This window comes from Ursus arctos, unplaced genomic scaffold (genome assembly GCF_023065955.2).
Source record: "Ursus arctos isolate Adak ecotype North America unplaced genomic scaffold, UrsArc2.0 scaffold_24, whole genome shotgun sequence".
In the NCBI taxonomy this organism is placed as follows: Eukaryota; Metazoa; Chordata; class Mammalia; order Carnivora; family Ursidae; genus Ursus; species Ursus arctos.
The window spans coordinates 38070125-38090369 of NW_026622919.1; the positions used below are offsets into that span (position 1 = coordinate 38070125).

The following is a 20245-nucleotide window of genomic DNA, read 5'->3' on the forward strand; positions in this document are numbered from 1 at the left end:
GGTGCTTTCCACCACTTCCCTGCTTTCAGCTACCAAGGCTTTCTCACCTGTCACCCACCTGAGCTGGTTGGACCAGAACAGCAATCTGGGAGAAGTTAGCTAGGCGGACCCTATTATCGCCTGCCCAAGCTCACAGAGCAGAACGGACCCAATCCCCTGGCTCTGGGTGCGCTGCGCCCCAGCTACCCTCAGGCAGCTCTGATGGGCGGTTCCCTTCCATGGAGGTTCCCTTCTGAATGCCCGCTGGGGATGCTGCCCCTCCCCCACCCCCGCAGGATGCACTCCCCTTCCCCAGCCCAGGAGTTGCTGCCTGAGTACCTCTCCCTGTGTCTCTTCTTTGCAGGGGATGCCCCTTTCTGCACTCCTGAGCAGCACAAGGAGTGCGCCGAGCCTGCCCTAGGTCAGTACTGGGGGACAAATGGAGTGGGGGGAGGGGCTGAGATTGAGACCTCAGAGGCCTTCTGGGTATGGGAGAAATGGGGCAGAAGGGAGAATGGAGGAGGAGGAGAGGCTGACCGGACAGGGCACTGCAGGGACAGCAGAGGAAGGTGGAGAGGACAAAGAACAGAAGGGTGGGGAGGGAATGGATGCAAGGGTGCAGGCGGGCGGATGAGGGCTGACCAGGCACTGAGGGAGAGAAACGGAGTAGAGAGGTGCGGGTAGAGATGGGGTAGGGCTCAGGGGAAATGGAGAGCACTGAGGAACTCAGAGGAAGGGACAGAGATGGAGAGAGGATGGACGGTGGGCACCGAAGGAGATGGGGGAGAGGAGGAGGGGGTGGCCGGCATGCATTTCCCCCTCGTCCTCCTCCTGCTGGGTGCTTGTAGATTGGAATATCTGCTCCATTCCCCCACTGGAAAACTTCGGGTGCGGGAGATCCCACAAACAAGCTACAACCCCAAAGCTAGACCCACTCCACATGCCTGCCTCTCTCCGGACCTGGGAAGTGATTTATAATCAAGACAAGCAGAGAGGGTGTTTAAATCATATGGACTCAATTTCATTCAGCGGCTGCACTTGCTGGAGCTGAGCGGGGGACAGCTCGGACTCCTGCGTCCAGATGCTTCCAGAAGGACTGGTGGGGGAGGCAGGGCTTAGAAGAGAGTGAGAGACTTCTGACGTGTACAAAGACATCTCCCTTTGGAGTACAGACTCGACAAAGCCCGTGGGTAACTGCGATGATCAGAGAGACGGAGGATGGGGGGGAGGAAAGTGATGTCTTTAGCCACCCCGTCCTAAGAGGAAGAGGGGAGCTTGAAGGAAAAAAGTGTTCCATATGCAGAGAGGTTGCTTCTAGGGACAGGAATTGGGGATCTTTGCTTATGCCCTAACCGGCTAGGGAGGAGCTGCAGAGGGAATACCACGGAGCCCTGGTTTCAGATAAAATGGTCTCTCACGCTTGCCCCTTGACGGGAGGCCCACTTTGTGGATGAGAACACCGAGGCTAGGAGCAGAGAAGGCGGCTCTGGGAAGCTGAGGGCGCCAGGACTCCCTGGGAGCCCATTCTCCAAAAGTGGTGCCTTTTCGACAATTTTTAAAGGGCAACATAACAATAAAGAAAGTTAAAGGAGAACAGGACCAAGAGAAACCTAGAAAGAGTGGGCACTTTTTTATGAAAGCTCATACCATCACCAACTTAGAGCCAAAACCCAGCTCCCCTTCTCGCCGCAGCGCCGCGCCCCTCGCTGGTCCCCGGAAGGCACCTCCTCCCAGCTCAGGTCCCTCCGCGGGAACCCGGGGGCCCCGCCCCCACACCTGACTAAGCCCCGCCCCGCTCTCCCCTGCAGGTCTGTTGGCGGAGAAGGACAGTAATTACTGTCTCTGCAGGACACCCTGCAACCTGACCCGCTACAACAAAGAGCTCTCCATGGTGAAGATCCCCAGCAAGACGTCAGCCAAGTACCTCGAGAAGAAATTCAACAAATCAGAAAAATATATCTCGTAAGCCAAGTGGGCATGGTAGGCAGGGGCAGAAGGGATGGATCGAGGAGGAATTGGGGGCCACTGAGGAAGAGGCCAAAGGGAAGCAGTTGGCTCCCTTTGGCAGACATTCATTGCACTCGGCTGTGGCCAGGTTCTGTGTTTAGGACTCAGAAAGCAAAGACAAAAAGATGGTTAAGATGCAGCCCCCAGCCTTTAATGAGCTTGTAGGAGTTTTCCAGGGAGGCCTTGCATATTCCCTTCCCTCTGCCTGGGATGCTTTTCCTCTCACACTTTACCTAACTGGTTCCTCATTGTGCAGGTCTCCATTTAAAGGTCACCCCTCAAACAGCTAAATGAGTGCCTCTCCCTTTATTGTTCTCTCCAAGCGCTCTGGTGTTTTCCTTTCTAACACTCACCCAAGTGTATAATTCCATATTCGTGCGTGTGTGTGTGTGTGTGTGTGTGTGTGTGTGTGTTCCCCACTAGATTGCAAGCTCCCTGAAGGCAAGAGCCTTTCCTTTTGTTCTCTGCTGGAGAACGTCTGGCACATAGTTGGCATTCAAAAAATATCTTCTAACAGAATGAATGAAAGTCTTGGGAGAAGGGGTGTCCCAGGCAGAGGCTGAGCAGAGAGGATCCACGCAGGGCAGAGAAGAGACCGGCCAGAGGGAGCCACGGCGGGTGGCAGGCAGGCGACGTGGCAGAGCAAGAGCGGAGCTGGCCGTGGGGTGGGGGACAGGGAGTGACTTTCCCCGAAGAGAATAGGGAGGCTCTGAAGAGCTTCGTGTGGGTGGGTGACAGCCTCAAATGTGTATTTTCAACCACTGCCCTGCAAGAGAATATTCTACAAAGATGGAAATGTTCTGTGTCTGTGATGTCCAACCTGGGAGCCACTAACCACATGTGGTTGGTGAGCATTTTAACTGTAGCCCGTGTGACTGAGGAACTGAATTGTAATGTTTTTTTAATGTGACTTAGCAGGTTTAGAAAGATCCCTCAGTGGGGCGCCTGGGTGGCACAGCGGTTAAGCGTCTGCCTTCAGCTCAGGGCGTGATCCCAGCGTTATGGGATCGAGCCCCACATCAGGCTCCTCTGCTAGGAGCCTGCTTCTTCCTCTCCCACTCCCCCTGCTTGTGTTCCCTCTCTCGCTGGCTGTCTCTATCTCTGTCGAATAAATAAATAAATAATCCTAAAAAAAAAAAAAAGAAAAAGAAAGATCCCTCAGACGGCAGGTGTAGAGGACGGAAGGGAAGCCAGAAAAAAGGGCGGGAGCCTGGGGGGAGGCAGGTGCCATCACCCAGGCAAGCGATGGTGACCCTTACAGGGAGCCATGCAGGGGGAGGAGCATTTGCGACTCTCTCACCAGGCGCTCCCTCCTGCCAGCACTGCCAGCAAAGCCCGTCCTGGGGCAGCTCTGGCTGAGCGGATTGAGAACAAGGAGCACCGAGGCCATTGTGACCAGCGAGGAAGGCGATGGGGAATAGGAGGGGCCAGGCCCCGCTGTTGAGCAGACTTTCTGCCACCAGTGACGACTTTTCCTGCCAAGATGTGTCTTGTTAACACGCCTGCCTAAAGGAGCAAAAGGGAAGCCCCCAGCCAGATACAGATTTGCTCCCTAAAAACTCCCCCTGCCCCCAGCAGCTGACTTGGCCGTGCTAGAGTCGGGGCCTCCCACTAGGAGAAGCTTGTTACAAATCCAAGTGGAGGGAGGGGCGCCTGGGCGTGTTGGACTCTTGGTTTCAGCTCAGGTCGTGATCTCAGGGTCGTGAGATCGAGCCCCGCATCAGGCTCCATGCTCAGTGTGGGAGTCTGCTTGCGATTCTCACTCTCCCTCTCCTTCTGCCCCTCCCCCTCGTGCTCTCTCTCTCTCTCTCTAAAATAAATAAATAAATCTTAAAAAAAAAAAAAAAAAAAGGAAAGAAAAATCCAAGTAGGAACGTGGGGGGCACTCAGAAGCGGGTAGGGGGTGCCCAGGAGGTCAGCTGCGGCAAGCAAGGCCAAAGAGTGAAGAGCTTGTCAGGAAAGTACTGAGCTCACGTGAGGAGCCAGGCAGACCCTTTGGGGGCCCAGAGGGCTGGACTCTAGGCAGGACTTGTGGAAAGGACACAAAGAGGGAACAGCTGAGGGGCAGAGGAGCACAGCTGATACGTGCCTCTGGTGCCTCTGGTCTGTAGAGAGCTCTGGGCTGGGGGTCAGGACTCGGTTCCAAGGCCAGCTCTGTCACTAACCGGCTCTAACTTTGGGCCAGTTGTTGCAAGTTCGTGGGCTTAGCTTCACCCGCCGTCAAGGGCAAAGCTGTGTCCGATGGTCCGTGTGGCCCCTAGGGTTCTCACCACATATGGTACTGAATATTCCCTCTGCAGAGAGAACATCCTTGTTCTGGATATATTTTTTGAAGCTCTCAATTATGAGACAATTGAACAGAAGAAGGCATATGAAGTCGCTGCCTTACTTGGTAAGTCAGTGTCTGCTGCGCTCATTTCCACCGGTCACGACGGGGAGCGAGGGGGATGGGCAGCGGGGCGGGCAGGCAGGTACACAGATACGCTTCGCAGGAGTCTGGCCTTTTCATGGACTAATTACTCCCCCATCCCTGAATGAGAAGCGCTCCAATGTGGTGGAGGTGTTCGGCCCAGTTCATGCCCCAATGTAGGCCTCAGTTTCCCCATCGACATCACGAGGCAAGGGAGCTCAAAGGTCTCTCAGGGCCTTTCCAGTGCTGCCCTGTCGGATTCCGTGGTCTTCTGTCCCCAGGTTGGAGTGAGCCCCGGGGCCACAGCGGGGAGAAGGAGCTGTCCAATGGAGGGAAGGCCGAGCTGGGGGTGGTCCCCAGGCAGTGAGGGCCCCGGATGGAGCCCAACCTGGAAAGCACCATGGCAGCATGGAGGCCAGATGTTCCCCGTAGACTGAGAGTCCTTTGTCAAACACAAAAGAAGGGCCACACATCCCCAGATGTCTACAAACCTGACTGCCACCCCCACACGAGGTCACACCCACAACCCTGGCCGCCTGAGCATGTAATGAGTGCAGGGAGTTCGTTTCCACCCCGCCCCACCCAGTGCAAAGCCCACAAGACCCCTGAGGGTGGATGGTTAAAAGACCTGCCCCTGGGGCCCTTCTCCCAACTCCTGCTCACTCTCCAGAAAGGACATGGTGCTGTCCCTACAAAGAGAATTAGCTGCTCTTGTGTCTGGGAGCTGGGCCAACTCAGAGTGGTACCCCCGGTGGAGGCGGCGGCAGGTGCAGAGGGAAGGAGACAGGTACAGAGGCAGACGGCTGCATACCAGCTATGAGAATGAGGGCACGTGCCTCGCCTCACTGAACGTCCGGTCCCTCATCTGTAAAATGGGTCTAATAAAAGCACTTGATGAGTTTGTTACGATGGTTAGCTGGGATAGAGACCCAGCCCACAGAAGGTCCATGAAGAGGAGTTTCTGGTACCTGGACAGTCACCATGCCAGTCACCCAGGGCCCAGCTGGTGCTTCCAGATGCCATCAGAGCATTTCTGCCCCTCTCGCAGGAGACTGGGGACTCCGCCACAGCGGGGACCCAGCTGGGTTAAGGCGGCTGTCATTTGGGTCTCGGAGACTGTTGTGGCCAAAAGGGACTGAGCCAAGAGACTAATGCCTTGGGCCCAAGGTAGAGGTCATGCTCCGGAGATGTAGACCCCCTCACCCCTCTGTCACCTTGTCACCTTCATTTCCTAAACAGAACTCAAGACAGGGCTCTTCCCTACCCCGACATAGGCTCACCGTTCTCTCTCTTGCTCGCTCTCTCTCTCTCTCTCTCTCTCTCCCACACACACACACACACACAGACGCACACACACTGAGGAGGACCTGAGCTCTGAATCTGTCAGAAAGGATAGCTTATCTCCACGTCAGCTGTGAGGATGGGCATGTCCCAGCATCGTGTTCCCCCCCAGAAAAGCCTGCTGAGAGAACCGCACCGCCATCTGTCCCTCCCGTGATGGGAGTGTGCCGCTCGCACACTCGGCCATTGGGCCCATCAGGCCCTTCCCTCACCGCCATGCAGCCCGCCCTCCCCCCAGGGCACACCGCACATGCCCTCATGCCACACATAGCACACCCCCCCCAAAGCGTACACACACACACCCTGTCATGAGCCACACACGCCAGTGCGAGCAGCACAGACCCACCAGCAGGCCACGCGCAGTAGAGCCACATATGTGCGTATCCACTACGTGGCTGCAGACCCACGACATACACCTGGCCGTGCACACAGACATGCTCGCGTGGCCCACCTCCGCCACACCACACTCCCACGAGCTTAGACATACTCAGTGTCCCTACCCTAGACATAAAGGGCCACCTGCCTAAAGCCATCGACAGCCAGGCGTGCTCACACAGAGCACCCTGACATATAGCCCACACTCGGTCACGCTGCGTGCACAAGCAAACACGCGCCTCACACCTGACATGTACCTCGGTAAGTACACACTCCCCAGTGACGTCCCCACCAAGGGCATGAGAGAGAGAGCAGGGGGAGCGGAGTGAGGGGAACCATTTGGAGCCCAGCTCTAAGCCCCACCAGAAGGAGCCCCCTCCCCTCCTTCTCTGCCTGCTCACCTGGGACTGTGGTGGTCGGGCTCCCCTTAGGGATGGAGAGGGCAGACGGAGCCAACAGAAAGTTCTCAGACCAAGAGGTCAGCCTGGGGTTTCCAGTAAGACTGGGTACCCACCCTGGGAGCACCCCCTTTCCCAGCACTCTCCCTGCTCAGCTCAGTAGCTGAGAGTCATAGAGGCTCCAGCTGGCAAGGACCTCACAGTGGTCTCCCCTCCCTTCCCCACCAAATGCCCTCTGAAGGCAAAGCGACTGAGAAGGTCAGGGTTTAGCAAAGCCACGCAGCAAGCCGGTGGCCACTCTCCAAACTAAGGGCCTCTGAGCCCTCTGCTCTACCACCCTGCCTCCGGAGCAAAGCATTTGGGCTTTGGGGGGACCAGAACCCCTTGGCAAATAATAGCTTCTCAGATAGGGACTCTCCCTCTACAAATACCCGGGTACAGACATGTAACATTTTGCATTCGGTTTCGAAGGGTCTCCAACCACCTGCCACTCCCACAGGAGAGTTGTTCTCAAGCCCTGCTGCATGAGAGACATGTGGGAACTTAAAAATCCTGACTTCCAGACCCAGCCTCAGAGATTCTGGTTTTATGGACCCGGGGTAGGTCCAGACATCTACACTGGGTACAGGTCTCCGGAGTGAGAAGACCTGAAGACCAGTCAAGAAAGACTTTGGTCAGTGGGGCCTGTGCACCCCACAGCAAGAGCCCCTATTCTAGAAAAAGACTGAATTGAACATTTACCTTCAGGTGGGGGAGGGAAGGGTTGCTTCCTATGACCTTATCCCAAGGGTGAGAGGTGCCCTAAGTTGGCCCTGTAGGCCTTGTCATGATTTGGGGGGGGGGGGGGTCTCTTGGGCCATTGTTCCCAAGACCCCCACTCAGAGCACCCAACCTATGAGTCTTGGGCTAGACTGCCCTCGCCCCAAGCAAAGACCACACACTTCTTGTCTCTCCTCCCAGCCCAGAGCCAAAGAAGGGCCCACTCCCTGTGGTCCTGAAGGTAACTGAATCAGCCTGTTAGCTGTGAGGTCTACTCTAGGCCCTCCAAGAGCCTTCGGGTTCGTTCCCATCGCCACTGGGCGCTGTGCCGTGAGAGAGGGAGTTGTCCAAGGCCCGACCTGTACCAGGCACAGCTCCCCATGGAAGGGAAACCGTTCCAAAGGTCTGGCTTCTGAGTTCGTCTGTTCACCCCTTCCTAGAAGCGCTGTGACTAAAGCCAAACCTTTGATCTTTTCTCTCTCTCCAGGTGATATTGGTGGTCAGATGGGATTGTTTATTGGTGCTAGTATCCTTACAATACTAGAGCTCTTTGATTATATTTATGAGGTAAGCTTGGGGTTGCTTATGGGGATATGACCATATGCTGGGGCTCTCGTCCTGCCCCGATGTTCAGAACCAAAGCATGCGGGAGAGTAGGGCCTCTTTCCACCCAGAGCCTGCTTTCTCCTCCCTGTCCATGGAGACTGTCTATCACCACATCCTAGGCAGGGAGAAGGGGGTGGGTCCGAGAGAGACCGAAGCCGGCTCCTATTCTCGGGGAGCTGGAAGAGCTGTGGGCTGTCCACACTCAAAGTAAGGGAGAGGAAGGGTTGAGGAGGAGAAGAGCCAAACCTGAGGCCAGCTCTGAGCCCCTCCCACACAAGAGTGCTGTGGCGGCTTCATACATGTGTGTGTGCACCCACACACAGCACACGCACACACACTCACACTGCACTCCGGGTGGCCCGTCACCTGAGTAGTGCCTGTCCTGGTGCAGGCAGGCTTAGGGAAGGGGCGTTTCCTGGCGGTCTCCATCAAGCCTGAGCCAGGAGAGCAAGGGCACACGGGCTTCCAGCCGTGCACAGCCCGAGAGGGCTCCCTCAACCAGCAGCTGGAGCAGGGCCTCTGGAAGCTTCTCCAACGACGGCCGGCTGACCGTGGCTCCTGGCTCTGAGCGTCACGGTGCTCCTCAGCCTTACCCTCCTCTCCGCCCCGCCCCTGCCCTCTCCCAGAGTCAGGCGGGCTCCAGGGGCCCCAGAATTCCTAAGGGGATTCCTCAGCATCCCCAGGACCTCCTAAGTTTGGGTCCAGCAAGAGGAGCCTGCAGATCAGTGTTCTGACTCCCAGAGGAGGCTGTCCTTGGCCGAAGCCCAGTGGGAACCTTTGCAGGGAAGTGGAGGACCCCTGAGACCAGGGCCCTCGGCCGTGCCACACTCTGCCTCCCAGCATAGTGACCTTGTTCCCCAAACCAAATCAGGCCCCAAAGCGGATGTTATTCTGCTTTGTTTATTAATTTTTGTGAAATAAACGTTTTTGCTGTATAAAGTTATGGAAATTCCATCATACCAGGGAACACGTTGAACGCCTTCCCTTTATTGCTCAGAATCAAATGTTATGGACTCAGGGGTGCCCTGGTCTTACAAACAAGTGGGGCTGTCAGGCCTCGGCCCCCAGGCCCGGCCTCGGGAACGGGGTCCCGGGCTGCTCATGCACCCTCCGTCCCCAAGAGAAGACAGTCCCCCTGCCAGATGGGGCCCTCCTGGGGCCTCCGTGAGCCTCAGGCTCCGACACCAAAACCTCACATCAGCCAAAAGCCGGGGGAGGGGCTCCCAGAGCTGGGGGCGGGGCTGAGCCTATCGGAGGGAGGTCCCTCTGCCCTCGCATTGGTCCCCCAGCTCCCCCAGCCCCACCAACCCTGTCCCGATTCTCTTGCAGCTGATCAAAGAGAAGCTCTTAGACTTGCTTGGCAAAGAAGAGGACGAAGGGAGCCACGATGAGAACGTGGTAAGAGCAGCGCTTGTGCCGTGGGTTGCTTTGTCCCCTGCTTCTGCGGGCCTTAGGAGACCAGAGGTCAGGGCCAGAGCCCAGGGACGCACCTCACCGCAGACCTTAACTTGGCCCGTCGGAGGACGCCCCCGCTCAGCCCCGGGGCCCAGTGCAAGCGCTGGGTTCAGCAATCCCAGGCGATGCTCACAAGGCGAGGTCCGGCCTGGCCCAGTCGAGCTTGTCCCAGCCGGAGGGCTACTGCTCTCATCTCATGCCTTGGGAGAAGCAGGGAGGTTCTGCGCCCTTATTCCTCAGGGTAGCAAAACACAAGTAAGGGCGTCACTGGTTCTCCTTTCCATTTGAAGGGGACAGGGAGCTCGGGGGCCCTGCGAGGCTGGTAGCGGCCGTGTTCCCCATCATAACTGCCAGCTACTGTGTGCCAGGGACGCGTCTGGGCTGTGTATTTGAGGCACTGGAGGCCCAGAAGCCCCAGGTCTCCCTGCTGGTGAGTGGCAGAGCTGGACTCGGGCTCCCCTGACCACCCTCCCACTCCACCTGTCTTCCCTCGAGCTGCCAGACAGGCAGCAGAGGGAGGTCCCTCTTAAAGCCGGCTGTCCCCTATCCTTCCCAAACTCAGTCTGCTCCAGGCTTGTCCCTCGGCTGCCTGGTAGCTCCGGCTTTCCCCAGGGGAGACTTCTGCCCTGACAGCACTCCACCCACTAGGCGGCCACCCTCCCTGTCCCCCCCAGCCCGATGTCAGCAAATCCAAACCGAGGACAGCCCCTTCCCCCGACAGGCCCCCATTTCTGCTCCAGACCCTAGTTCTCTCCCCACCTCCCAGGCTGGAAATCTCGGCTTTGGTTCCCTCCGGCCCCTGCAGCTCTGTTGAACGGAAGACAGCGTCTGTTGAGGGGAGGGCAGGTGGAAGGGGCCCAGGCTCTGGGGTCCCTGTTCCTAGCTGTGGGCCCGAGCATCTGCAGACTTACAGGGACCTCAGGGAGCTGTCGTTTGGATTAAGTGGACCTTGCCTCTCGGGCCAGCAGCAGCGCCTAGTTTATAGTAAGTGCTCGGCAAGTGGAGGTTCCCTCCCCACTCCACCTTTCCTCTGCCCTCAGACTGTCTCAGAGTCACCACCTCCCCTCTGCCGCCTCCCCCTCCCCCAGGCCCCCGTCCACCACCCCCCTTCGACAGCCCAGCCCCATCAAATCTCCCCCACGTTCTCTCGTTCTCTCAGCACAGCCTCCTGGGCAGTATCTGCTCCCATCCCTCCCAGCCTCCAGCCCTGTGCAGCCTGGGAGTCACTGGGAAGACTCAAGGCCCTCCCAGCCCCGCCCTGCTCAGGAACCTGAGACTGCTTTCCTCTGGGGCCAGCCGACCCTGAAGGTCCACTGGGGAGCCGTGACTATTCCAGTTCTGGCTTTTGGGGGCCTCCCCTCTTCCGACTTGGCCTCAGCCATTGGCACCCCCTGCCCCAAGCCTAGCCACAGGCTCTACCCTCCTCCCCCGCAGGAAGGCCTCAAGGGGGACCCCCAGGATGAGGGCAGGAGGGGATATCCTCCTGCCTCAAAGCTAGAAGCACTCAGATGTAGCTTCGGGCGCTGTATTAAGGGCACGTCTAGAAGAGAAGTTCAAACCGGCTGCTGAGCCCCATCACCAGGGAGCTCTTTCCCCACCCTAGGTGGGTGATGGTGAGGACTCTGAAGGGGGCAAGGCCCCCCCATTCTTGCACCCCACAACAGCACACCAGCCCATGAGATGTCTGGGGCAGGAGCAGCAGTGCCCCAGGAGAGCCCACAAGCCCGGGGTGGGGGGGCACGGCTCCCAGGGCCTCGGCCGGGCTGCCAGCGGCATCGTGATGCCATTTTGCAGAATGAGTATCAACATCCGCTGTCCCCTTCCCTCCAGAGCACTTGTGACACGATGCCAAACCACTCTGAAACCATCAGCCACACTGTGAATGTGCCCCTGCAGACGGCCCTGGGGACCTTGGAGGAGATTGCCTGCTGACAGCCCTTGGACCACCCGGCATCCCCCAAACAGACCTGGAGGCCCCAGACCCAGGCCAGGGGACAGCAGGCGCAGGTGGGATGGCCCCTGATGACAGAAAGAAGCAAGAGCCCCCTATGCACACATAGCAAACTCTGCCAAAACCTCGCTGCGGCCACGTCTGACATGATGCGTCCTCGGGCCCCGCCGTGCGTCCCTCTTAGGAGAAATGAGTCACACTCTGGAACTGTCCGAGAACCAACCTGCCATCACATCTCACTGCCAGATGTATAAAGCACCTGCATGCTCAGACCGCTCACGGCGCCACCTCCACGTCCGTCTCTGTACATGACTCTCCTCCGCGCGCTTCCCAGCGGCCAGTCTGCGGTCGCGCAGCGGGACCGGGTTCCAGCCCCGAGGTCACCACCCCGTGGTCGCTCTGGGATCTCAGCTGCACGGTCGAGAGGGAAAGCGCAGAACTCTCCACCGCGTCCGGTCCTTGTGTACTTTGTGAAGGCTCTGAACCTGCCCACAAACCCCCCCTCCCCCTCCCCGAGCTGGGGCCGACCAGGGCCCCCCACCCCGCCCCCGTCCCGGCGCCCGGTGGAGGCAGGGTGGCCTGGGCGACTCCGGCACTCATCCGTGGGACCCACGTCATTCTGCTGTCCCCGTGACCCAGCTTGTACAGTCCGATTCTGTTTCTTCTTTGGGGGGCTTGTTTTGTTTGTCTGTCGGAGATGTTTCGTTTGGTTTTGTTTTTCGAATTTGGGTTTGATGTTCTGAGGTTTGGTTTGATTTGGTTTTTCCATTTCCTCTGGCGTTTATTTATTCGTGCTTCCAGTCACGGTCATATTAAAAGCTGGTCTTGTGGAAAACGGCTGAGTCGGTGCTGCCTTCTCCCCCGTACTCAGGTCTCTCTCCCCGAAGCCTTTCGAAAGGGCCGGGCCGGCCAGGTCGGAACCCGTAGACGATATCCATGTCAGGTTTCCTACACCCGCGCTTACCGGTACACAGTGGATAGAGGGTACGCACTTCTAGTCTATTCTATATCTCTAAAAACTATTGATTGCAACTTTGTGAATGATTTCGTGACCACTGACGGGTCACAGCGCGTGGTCTGAATGACACTGTCGCTGACCATAGGCGTGTGGCTTGAAGAGGGGGAGGCAGAGAATGCCGCCCACACCTAGAAACCACGAAGGAAGCCTTCCTGTCCCTTCGGTCCAAACTCCTTGGATCCTCGGTGAAACCAGGCTGGCCTCCCTCCCACACGGCAGCCTTTCCCGACCCTCTCTCTGCACCCCACCTCCTCATCCCCCCATCAAGCAGACCTTGTCCCTGCAGAGGTCACACTGGCTTTCTGCCTTGCTGCCACGACTGCTGGGAGGATGGCCACGTGGGAAAGGAGGGTAGAGGTGCATCGTGGGGAGACAGCGTGCCCTTTCAAGCCCCACTGGCAAAAGGGAGCTTCCTGTCTGGGCAGAATCCTTGTCCTCATGGCATCGTGCTGATTCCAGGCCAACCGTTCCTGTAGCCTAACCTTTACTTTCGCCGCTTCCCCCACTCAGGGTCTCCCCCAAAGCTGTGAAGAAAAGCCTCGAGTGACGTGTGCCTTCCTCTTTGTCCACAGGTGCATAGAAAGCCCTGCTGGACCGGGAGTTCAGGGCTCTGACCCCGGCACTGCCTTCCATCTCTCTCCTGATCTCAGTCCCTCTCTGTCCCTCCTCCCCTCTCCCTCCTGCCTGATCTGCTCACTCACACAAGGAGACGGTATTTCCCCAGCGACCAGCTGAAAAGAGCCTGGCGCCAGGAATGCTGTCCCCAGTGCCTTCCCGCATGGCTGTGTGACAATGGCCATCTGCTCCTCCCTGGACTCAGTTCCCTCAATTTGAGGATGAAATTAATACCGTACCTGTGTCTTCACACATGAGCTCCGGAGGCCCCTTCAGACTTGAGGCACCTGACAAGGACTGCTGTCCCTGCACAGGGGGACACGTCAAAGCAGCCACGCCCAGGCACACGCGGTGGCCAGGAGGCAGCTGGGACACGGCATCCCTGAGATGCCTTCTCCCAAACACCCTGTCAGCTGGGCTTGCCCGAGGCTGTTGGCAAAGCCCGGCTTTAACCCTCAGGAGCTGAGCGCAAGGTTGCTGGAAGGCCCCCTGTTTGCGTTTTCTACCGCGGCTATAACTAATTACAACCCATGTCGTGGCTTAACACACAAATGTGTTGCCTTCGAATTCTGACATGGATCTCACCGGGCTAACATTTTTGTCAGCAGGGCTGTGTTCCTTCTGGAGGCTCTAGAAGAGAAACTGTTTCCTCACCTTTTCCAGCTCCCAGAGGCCACCCCCATTCTGTGGCTGGTGGCCTCTTGTTCCATTGGCCAACCCAGCAATGGTGGGTGGAGTCTTTCCCTCACACAACCGTGACCTCCTGGTCACATCTCCCTCTATCCCAGACCCTCTCCTGCCTCCCTCTTCCACTTTTGAGGGACTCCTACAATTAGGCCAGGCCCTCCTGATAACCCATGGTAATGTCCCCATCTCGAGGTCACAACTTAGTCACAAACATCAAAGTCACTTTTGCCACATAGGGTAACGTATTCACAGGTTCCAGGGATTAGGACGTGGTCAACTTTGGGGGGCATTATTCTACCTACCAAAGGCCCTTTGGACCGTACAGCCTACTGTCTTCATTTCCCAAATGAGCAGACCCAAAAAAGGAGGGGAGGGACTTGCCTCGTGTCACAGAGTGAGTTAATGGCCATGCCAAAGCTCCACTCCCAGCTCCCAGACTCATAATTCCATCTCTAGACCCACCAAGATGGCGCAAAACAGGAAGCACTGAAAGTGATCATTTCTCCAGACGTTCCCAGGGCACGGAAGTCCCTCTCCTTTAGACAAACACACGCCTCACTGCATCAGGCTGGGGAATGTCCCTCTGGTGCCTAGACTGTCAGAGGCGGAAGAATAGTGAGTGTCCTCAGACTGCTCCCATCGGGGACAGGAACAAATGAAATGTCTATTCAGTGAGTTGGGAATCTACAGGATGGTTCTGCCTTGTTCCAGCTTCACAGTTTCATAAATGTTTTTAAAGTCTATAGCTTAAGTTGCAATTTGAACTGCTTCATTGGATTTTTGGCTTCCTTCTCAAAAAAGAAAGAAAGAAAGAAAGAAAGAAAGAAAGAAAGAAAGAAAGAAAGAAAGAAAGAAAGAAAGAAAAAGAGAAGAGAAAGAAAGAAAGAAAGAAAGAAGAAGAAAGAAAGAAAGAAAGAAAGAAAGAAAGAAAGAAAGAAAGAAAGAAAGAAAGAAAGAAAGAAAGAAAGAAAGAAAGAAAGAAAGAAAGAAACTTCAGATCAATTTGTGATGGAGCACTGAATATTCTAATGGGTTCGGATTGCTTCGGGGCTCACCTATGCACATGGCCCTTCCGATCTGGGGATTCTGGTTTTGGATTCTGGAGATCTTAGAGTGCAGGTCTACAGATTCAACCTGTTTAAAGGGGAAAAGTTAGGAAACTCGAGAGAGCAAATTAATAGCCAGCTACGGATTGCTACTAACCAGTTGTTAACCAAAGACACAGTGTAAAATGCCTGAGTGCTTGGGAGCACTGGGATGTTTTTTCTTCTCATTTCAAACAAGTAGCCATGTGTGTAATCATTTCCTTAGTGAAGACCTGGAGACATTTGGTAGACAGAGGAGGCTAGGGGATGGGTCCCATTTTCGAGAGGGACCCAAAGGATGACAGGAAGACCAGGAATCTGGAATAGTCACAAGCCCAAACCACAGGTCGAATTATCAGTAATCTCAAAGAGCCAGATCAATTAATCAATCAATCAAATAGGGGCACATAACCTCAGAAACGGAATCAGTGGGGCTTTCTCCTGTCAGGGGCAGAGAAAAGCAGCAGCGTTTCCGTGAGTAGCCATGCCAAGGACTGAGCTGGCTGCTTGCACGCTGTTGCTTTGTTGTTTTTGGCAGAGAGAAACCAGAGTTATTTTATTTTCCTCTTTCCAGCTTGAAGCTATTTTTGTAAGAGTCTTTATCACGAACACGCCTAGTGAGAAAGGTTCACAGAGGGTCTCTGGAGAAAGGTTCTTGGTGAGCTGGGAAGGAGGAAGTCAAAGACAGTCACCGCCCAGGGGTGTGATCTTGGTGGCTGCCGTGTTTGCTCAGGGGAAGCTTGGCTCAGCCTGCCCGAGCCTGGAGGCCCAAGGAGAAACCTGGGACCTCTTCCTCCACAAACTCCGCAATTTTCATTTGATTTTGAGAATTAACCTCACAGCAGAGGTGAGGGCCTCCAGAAAGCACCAGGGAATGAGCTCCCCCTTACAGAATAGACAAGGAGGCTCCGGGAGGCCAAGAACGCTGCCAGCCCTGATCCACTCACGGCCAGGGCAACCCCACGCTGCAGAACAAGCTTCCTGGCGTAGCTGGGAAGGGGAAGCACAGGAAGAACACGGGATCGCTATGTATTACAACTGCCATTGACTGGCGGTCCATTAGGCACTGGGTACTTGCCCCCAAGGAATTTATCATCTGAGCAGGGACACTGACAAGTAAACAGACGACTACAAAGATAAACCCAAGTTCAGAGACCGAGAGAGCAGCACATGCCAAGCCTGCGGGGTGGGGAGTGCTAGAGAAGGGGCACCACCATGTAGGTCCAGGGAACCCAAGCAAAGAAGGGCAAGGGGAAAACATCCAGAATGACCACTTAGAGATAAGCAGGTGCAAAGGATGAGGGGAGGGTCATGGCTGAAGCCCTGCAGCGCCTCCCCCTGCTCTCCAAGTGTCTGTGAAGTTACTTCCGAGCCAAGGGTTGATTTATGTAGCAAATGGCTTTCTCCCCATTCATCTGAGACTCCTGGCACATGGAATCATTTTGCGCACGCATTTGAATATTCCGAGGGCTCATAGGTTGGGCGCGTTTGAGGCCAGAAGTTCCCTGGGGACCAAGAAACAGGTCAGTGAGAACCAACCCAGCCTGAGAACAGGTGGAAGGAGGAGAGTCTCTTACTAATTCAATTTAACATTTGTGGAAATCTGTGCTCACTGACTGCAAGAGTAAAGCAACAGTGACAAAGGCTTTGGACAGAGAGTCAAAGGACTGGCTTTCCAACCCACTTCTGCTATAAACGGGCCATATAACATTGGACAATGTACTTCGCTTCTCTGGGCCTCCGTTTCCCTCTTGCATAAGAAGAGGGAGTGGAAAACAAACAGATAAGCCTTTGGTGTGCCCCAACTCTAACAGTCTATGAGTGTACGTCGAGAATGGGGGTCAGGCAGCCAAGCACGTATTTAGTGATTCAGGGTTTGGAGGGAAATTATGAGGATTAAGTGAGCTAAACTAAATACTTTCTCTCTTTTCTTCTTTTCTTTTTTCTTCCTGTAAAGCACTGACTCTTAATCTTGTTTGGATTCAAAATAAGGTGAAAGCTATGCGCTCTCTCTCCAGAAAAAAGAAAACATGTACATGGTCATGGGGATACACATGCAATTTTGCATTTTATTTCAGGAGGGTTGTGGACCCCCGCAGCCCCTCCGTGATCCTCCAGGGACGCCCTGAGGCTAGGCAAAGACTCCCTGGTCCAGAAAGTGCCAACCCTTTCTCCACGAAAGTGCCACAGCATCACAAAGAGCCACCAACATTTCTTCTCCTAAAATGACATAATGGCTGTCATTTTTCAATTTACAGGAGGGAAAAAGGAAAGATAGATAGGATTTGATCAATTTCAAGTTTTTCCTCCCATCATTTTTTTTAAACCTTTGGCACCTGCTGCAGCTTGCGTGCTAATGAGCTCCCACAGATGGCGAAATGAATGAGTGAGCAGAAAATGAATATGAACAGAGAACCTTGAGATGTGATTTCATAAAATCACTTTATGCATGCGATGATTTCGAGGGCCGAGGAGACCTGCATACATAGAAAGCAACCGCAGCACCGCTTGGCAAACATCCCCGTGGCCTGGTTCTTGGAACGTGACCCCCGGCCCGGCTGTGTACGTGTGGGAAAGGCATGCCTTGTGGTCCCTGGCCGCTGTGGAGCCCCAGACACACACTGCTGTTGAGCTCTCATTCACTTCGGAGCAGGAGGGTAATGGTGCCTCTTCTTTAAAAAAACAAAACAACAACAACAAAGCAGCCCTTGAAAAATGGCTGTGAGTGATGCTTTGGGATGGGGAATTTGGACGCCTTGTCTGCTTGAAGCCGCTCTCCACGCCACACCTCTGAAGGAACTGGTTCATGTGGCTCACTTACCATCACGGCCATTTGTCTTTCCCGGAGTTTAGACTTTATGGTTTCCTTCCAAAAGGAATTAAAAAGAGGCCCAAGACAAAGGGCTTGGTGGGCACCAAAGCATACCCAGCTTAGCCAGCCTTAGAGGGAAGAGGTCAAAGAGCAGCGGGGAGAAGATATCCCAGCGCCAGGCAGGGTCTCTGTCCGGATCCCTCACTCCATGGGCATTTTCTGCATGCCCACCATGTGCCAGGGGCTGTGGGTTCATATACCAAGAAGACACAGTCTCGGGGGGCTCAGAGTACAGTTGGGCAGAGGGGGCCACAGATGTGCACGCAAGAACATGAACAGCAGGAGAGCTACAGTGAAGGGGCACAAGGCATAGGACGCTGGGTCTGTCTGCCAGGCTGAGACGGGGCCTGTTTGGGCGGAAGCCTTGAGAGATGGATGGGAATTGCCTGGCAGGCCAATACCTGAGCAAAGGCTTAGAGGCGGAGGAGAACTTGGAAGGTCTGGGGAAGGACAGATCCCTGCTGAATGGGAGGGGGCTGTCACTCTGCTCCCCTCCCTCCACTGTGCCTTCCTACCCTGCAGGGTCCAGCCAGCTAGAGTCCACAGGCTAGTTCAGCTACGAAGACTGGGACACGCCGAGGACAGGGCATAGTCTTGGGAACCCAACGGCTCCGTCCGAATCCCAGCCCCACCAACTGCATTACGTTAGGCAAGCTCTAGACATTCTCTGGGACTCAGTTTCCTCCTAAAAATGGGGGTGACCTACCTCCTAAGCATGCTGTGGGGTAGTGAGATTAACTATGGAAAGTGCCAGTGTGGTGCCTGACACATGGTAGGATGGAGATGATGGAGCGCCATCATCCTACCTCCATGGACAGTGGCTGCCACCGAAGCATCAGGAAGGATCCCTGGCACGTGGTTGAAGAGAGGCTTGTGCTCAGTTTGTGATGTTGGCCACAGGCAAGAAGTGGGGGCACATCTGCCACCCCAGAGAAGGCGTCCACTAAATGCTAGACCCCATCTGACCAGGCCAGCCTCCCACTCTAGAAGCTTCAGGCCAGTGCCTGGAGTGGAAAAAAAAACCCAGCCATATCCAGCTGGAAGGATGAGTCTCGCAGGCAGAGCACGGGGACCTGCCCAAGAAGAGGGCTCTGCTGTGGGGGGTCTTTGCCTGCCTCACCTGGGTCTACAGGTAGGGAAGGGACAGCACCCAGCTAGCTAACCGCCCCTGGAGCATTCGCCCCACTCAGCAACAAAAGATCGAGACAAGCCCGTTTCCCATTAGCCTCCTGGAGTCAAACCAGCCAAGAATGAGGTGGCTTGGACTAAAAAGAGTGACGATAATGCACTTTGTTCTCCCTGCTTTCTGTAGAAATCTCGGCCACTTTGTCCAAACCATCCCACTTCTCCTTCTGCCGCTTCTTGCCACAGTCTCCGCTCTCCTCTTCCTCCTTCTTAGCAAACTGTGTTGAGGACACGGCGCAGGCATCCCAAGTACACCCCGGTCACCAGGACAGGCAGGACATGTGCCCACCGTTCCTCCCCAGGGGGACCCCCAGAGCTCAGGGAAACCAGACAAGGGCCCAACATTTCTCAAGCCCCCAGGCTGTGCCAGGCCCTGTACTCGGTGCCTCTGCTCTATATTATGTGACCAACGCAATATTGCGAGGTGGTCTTTATCAGCTCCCCTTGCCCCTGAGGACCACTGAGGCTCAGAGAGGTGGAGCGACTTTCCCAAAGTCAGGCAGCCAGGGTAAGAGGGGAAAAAACAGACAAAACAAAACATTGTGCCAGCTCTTCTCAAATCGTGCTGAAACTTCCCCTGCAAGACATGGCCAAGGGGGAAGCAAGTGGGACTTGGATGAAAAGCGGCCAAGTTGGTCCCCCTGAGAGGTAGAAAGCCTCCCCAGGAGGGCTCAGGAGGGCCAATGGGTCCATCTGGAGAGATGCCTAGAGCCTGACTCATGGCTGGTACTTAATCCCATTGTGTGAACCCCATTCAACAGGTTCATTCACTCCCTGAGAACCCACTATGTGTCAGCCACTATTCCAAGTGCTGGAAACAGAAGGAACAGACCCACTTCCTGCCCTCCTGGTGCTTACCTTCTAGTAGAAGGAGACGGAAAATGGGATGTACGTAAATTCACATGTGCGTGAAATACTCTCGGACAGTAAGTCACACTACGGTGGTAAGATCGTGACAAGAGGGGAGACGAGCTTCCTTCAGCTATGGCGGTCAGAGAAGCTCATCTGAGCATGTGAAAAGGAGACGAAAGCTGGCCACTCAGGATCTAAGGAAAGGGCATTCCAGGAAGACCCAAGGGCAAGTGTGAAAGCCCGCGGTGAAAACAAGCGTGTCGGTTGCCTGGAGTGCGTGCGTGGGGAAGAACTGCAGGGGACGGTGACAGGTAGGAAGCAGCCAGAGATGCAAGCCCACCAGCGTAAAAGCTTCCGGACAGTTGAGAAATGAACCTGTCGGTGTTGGCTGAGCCTGGCTCGTGAAAGATCTTGTGTACAAGCCAAGAACTTGGACTATAACCGAAAGGTGAGAAAAGCCATTGTGGCCAGGACACAAGGGAGTAACAAGGTGGAAAGCTCACGGAAGGGAGGAGGCGGGACGGCCAGGGACACGCTCACGAGGCCGTTGCCACTGCCCTAGGGAAGAAGTGACAGGGGCTTGAGTTAAAGCAGTGGTATCTGGGATGGACAGAAGGGACAGTTTCCAGAGATGTTAGAAAGGTAAGAGA

At 55.4% G+C, this 20245-nt stretch overlaps 1 protein-coding gene across 2 annotated transcripts in view; it reads left to right on the forward strand.

Annotated features, from left to right (window-relative positions):
* The window catches only part of ASIC2 (acid sensing ion channel subunit 2), a 987213-nt gene extending 975466 nt beyond the window's left edge, over positions 1-11747 (forward strand). For both annotated transcript variants that reach the window (XM_026517621.4, XM_044390817.3), the window contains exons 5-10: positions 344-400; positions 1788-1941; positions 4287-4378; positions 7757-7836; positions 9205-9273; positions 11161-11747. In XM_026517621.4, coding sequence (XP_026373406.1) covers positions 344-400; positions 1788-1941; positions 4287-4378; positions 7757-7836; positions 9205-9273; positions 11161-11262 — 554 coding nt within the window. In that variant the 3' untranslated portion in view covers positions 11263-11747. The remainder of the gene's footprint in view (positions 1-343; positions 401-1787; positions 1942-4286; positions 4379-7756; positions 7837-9204; positions 9274-11160) is intronic.
* The last annotated feature ends 8498 nt before the right edge of the window (positions 11748-20245 follow it).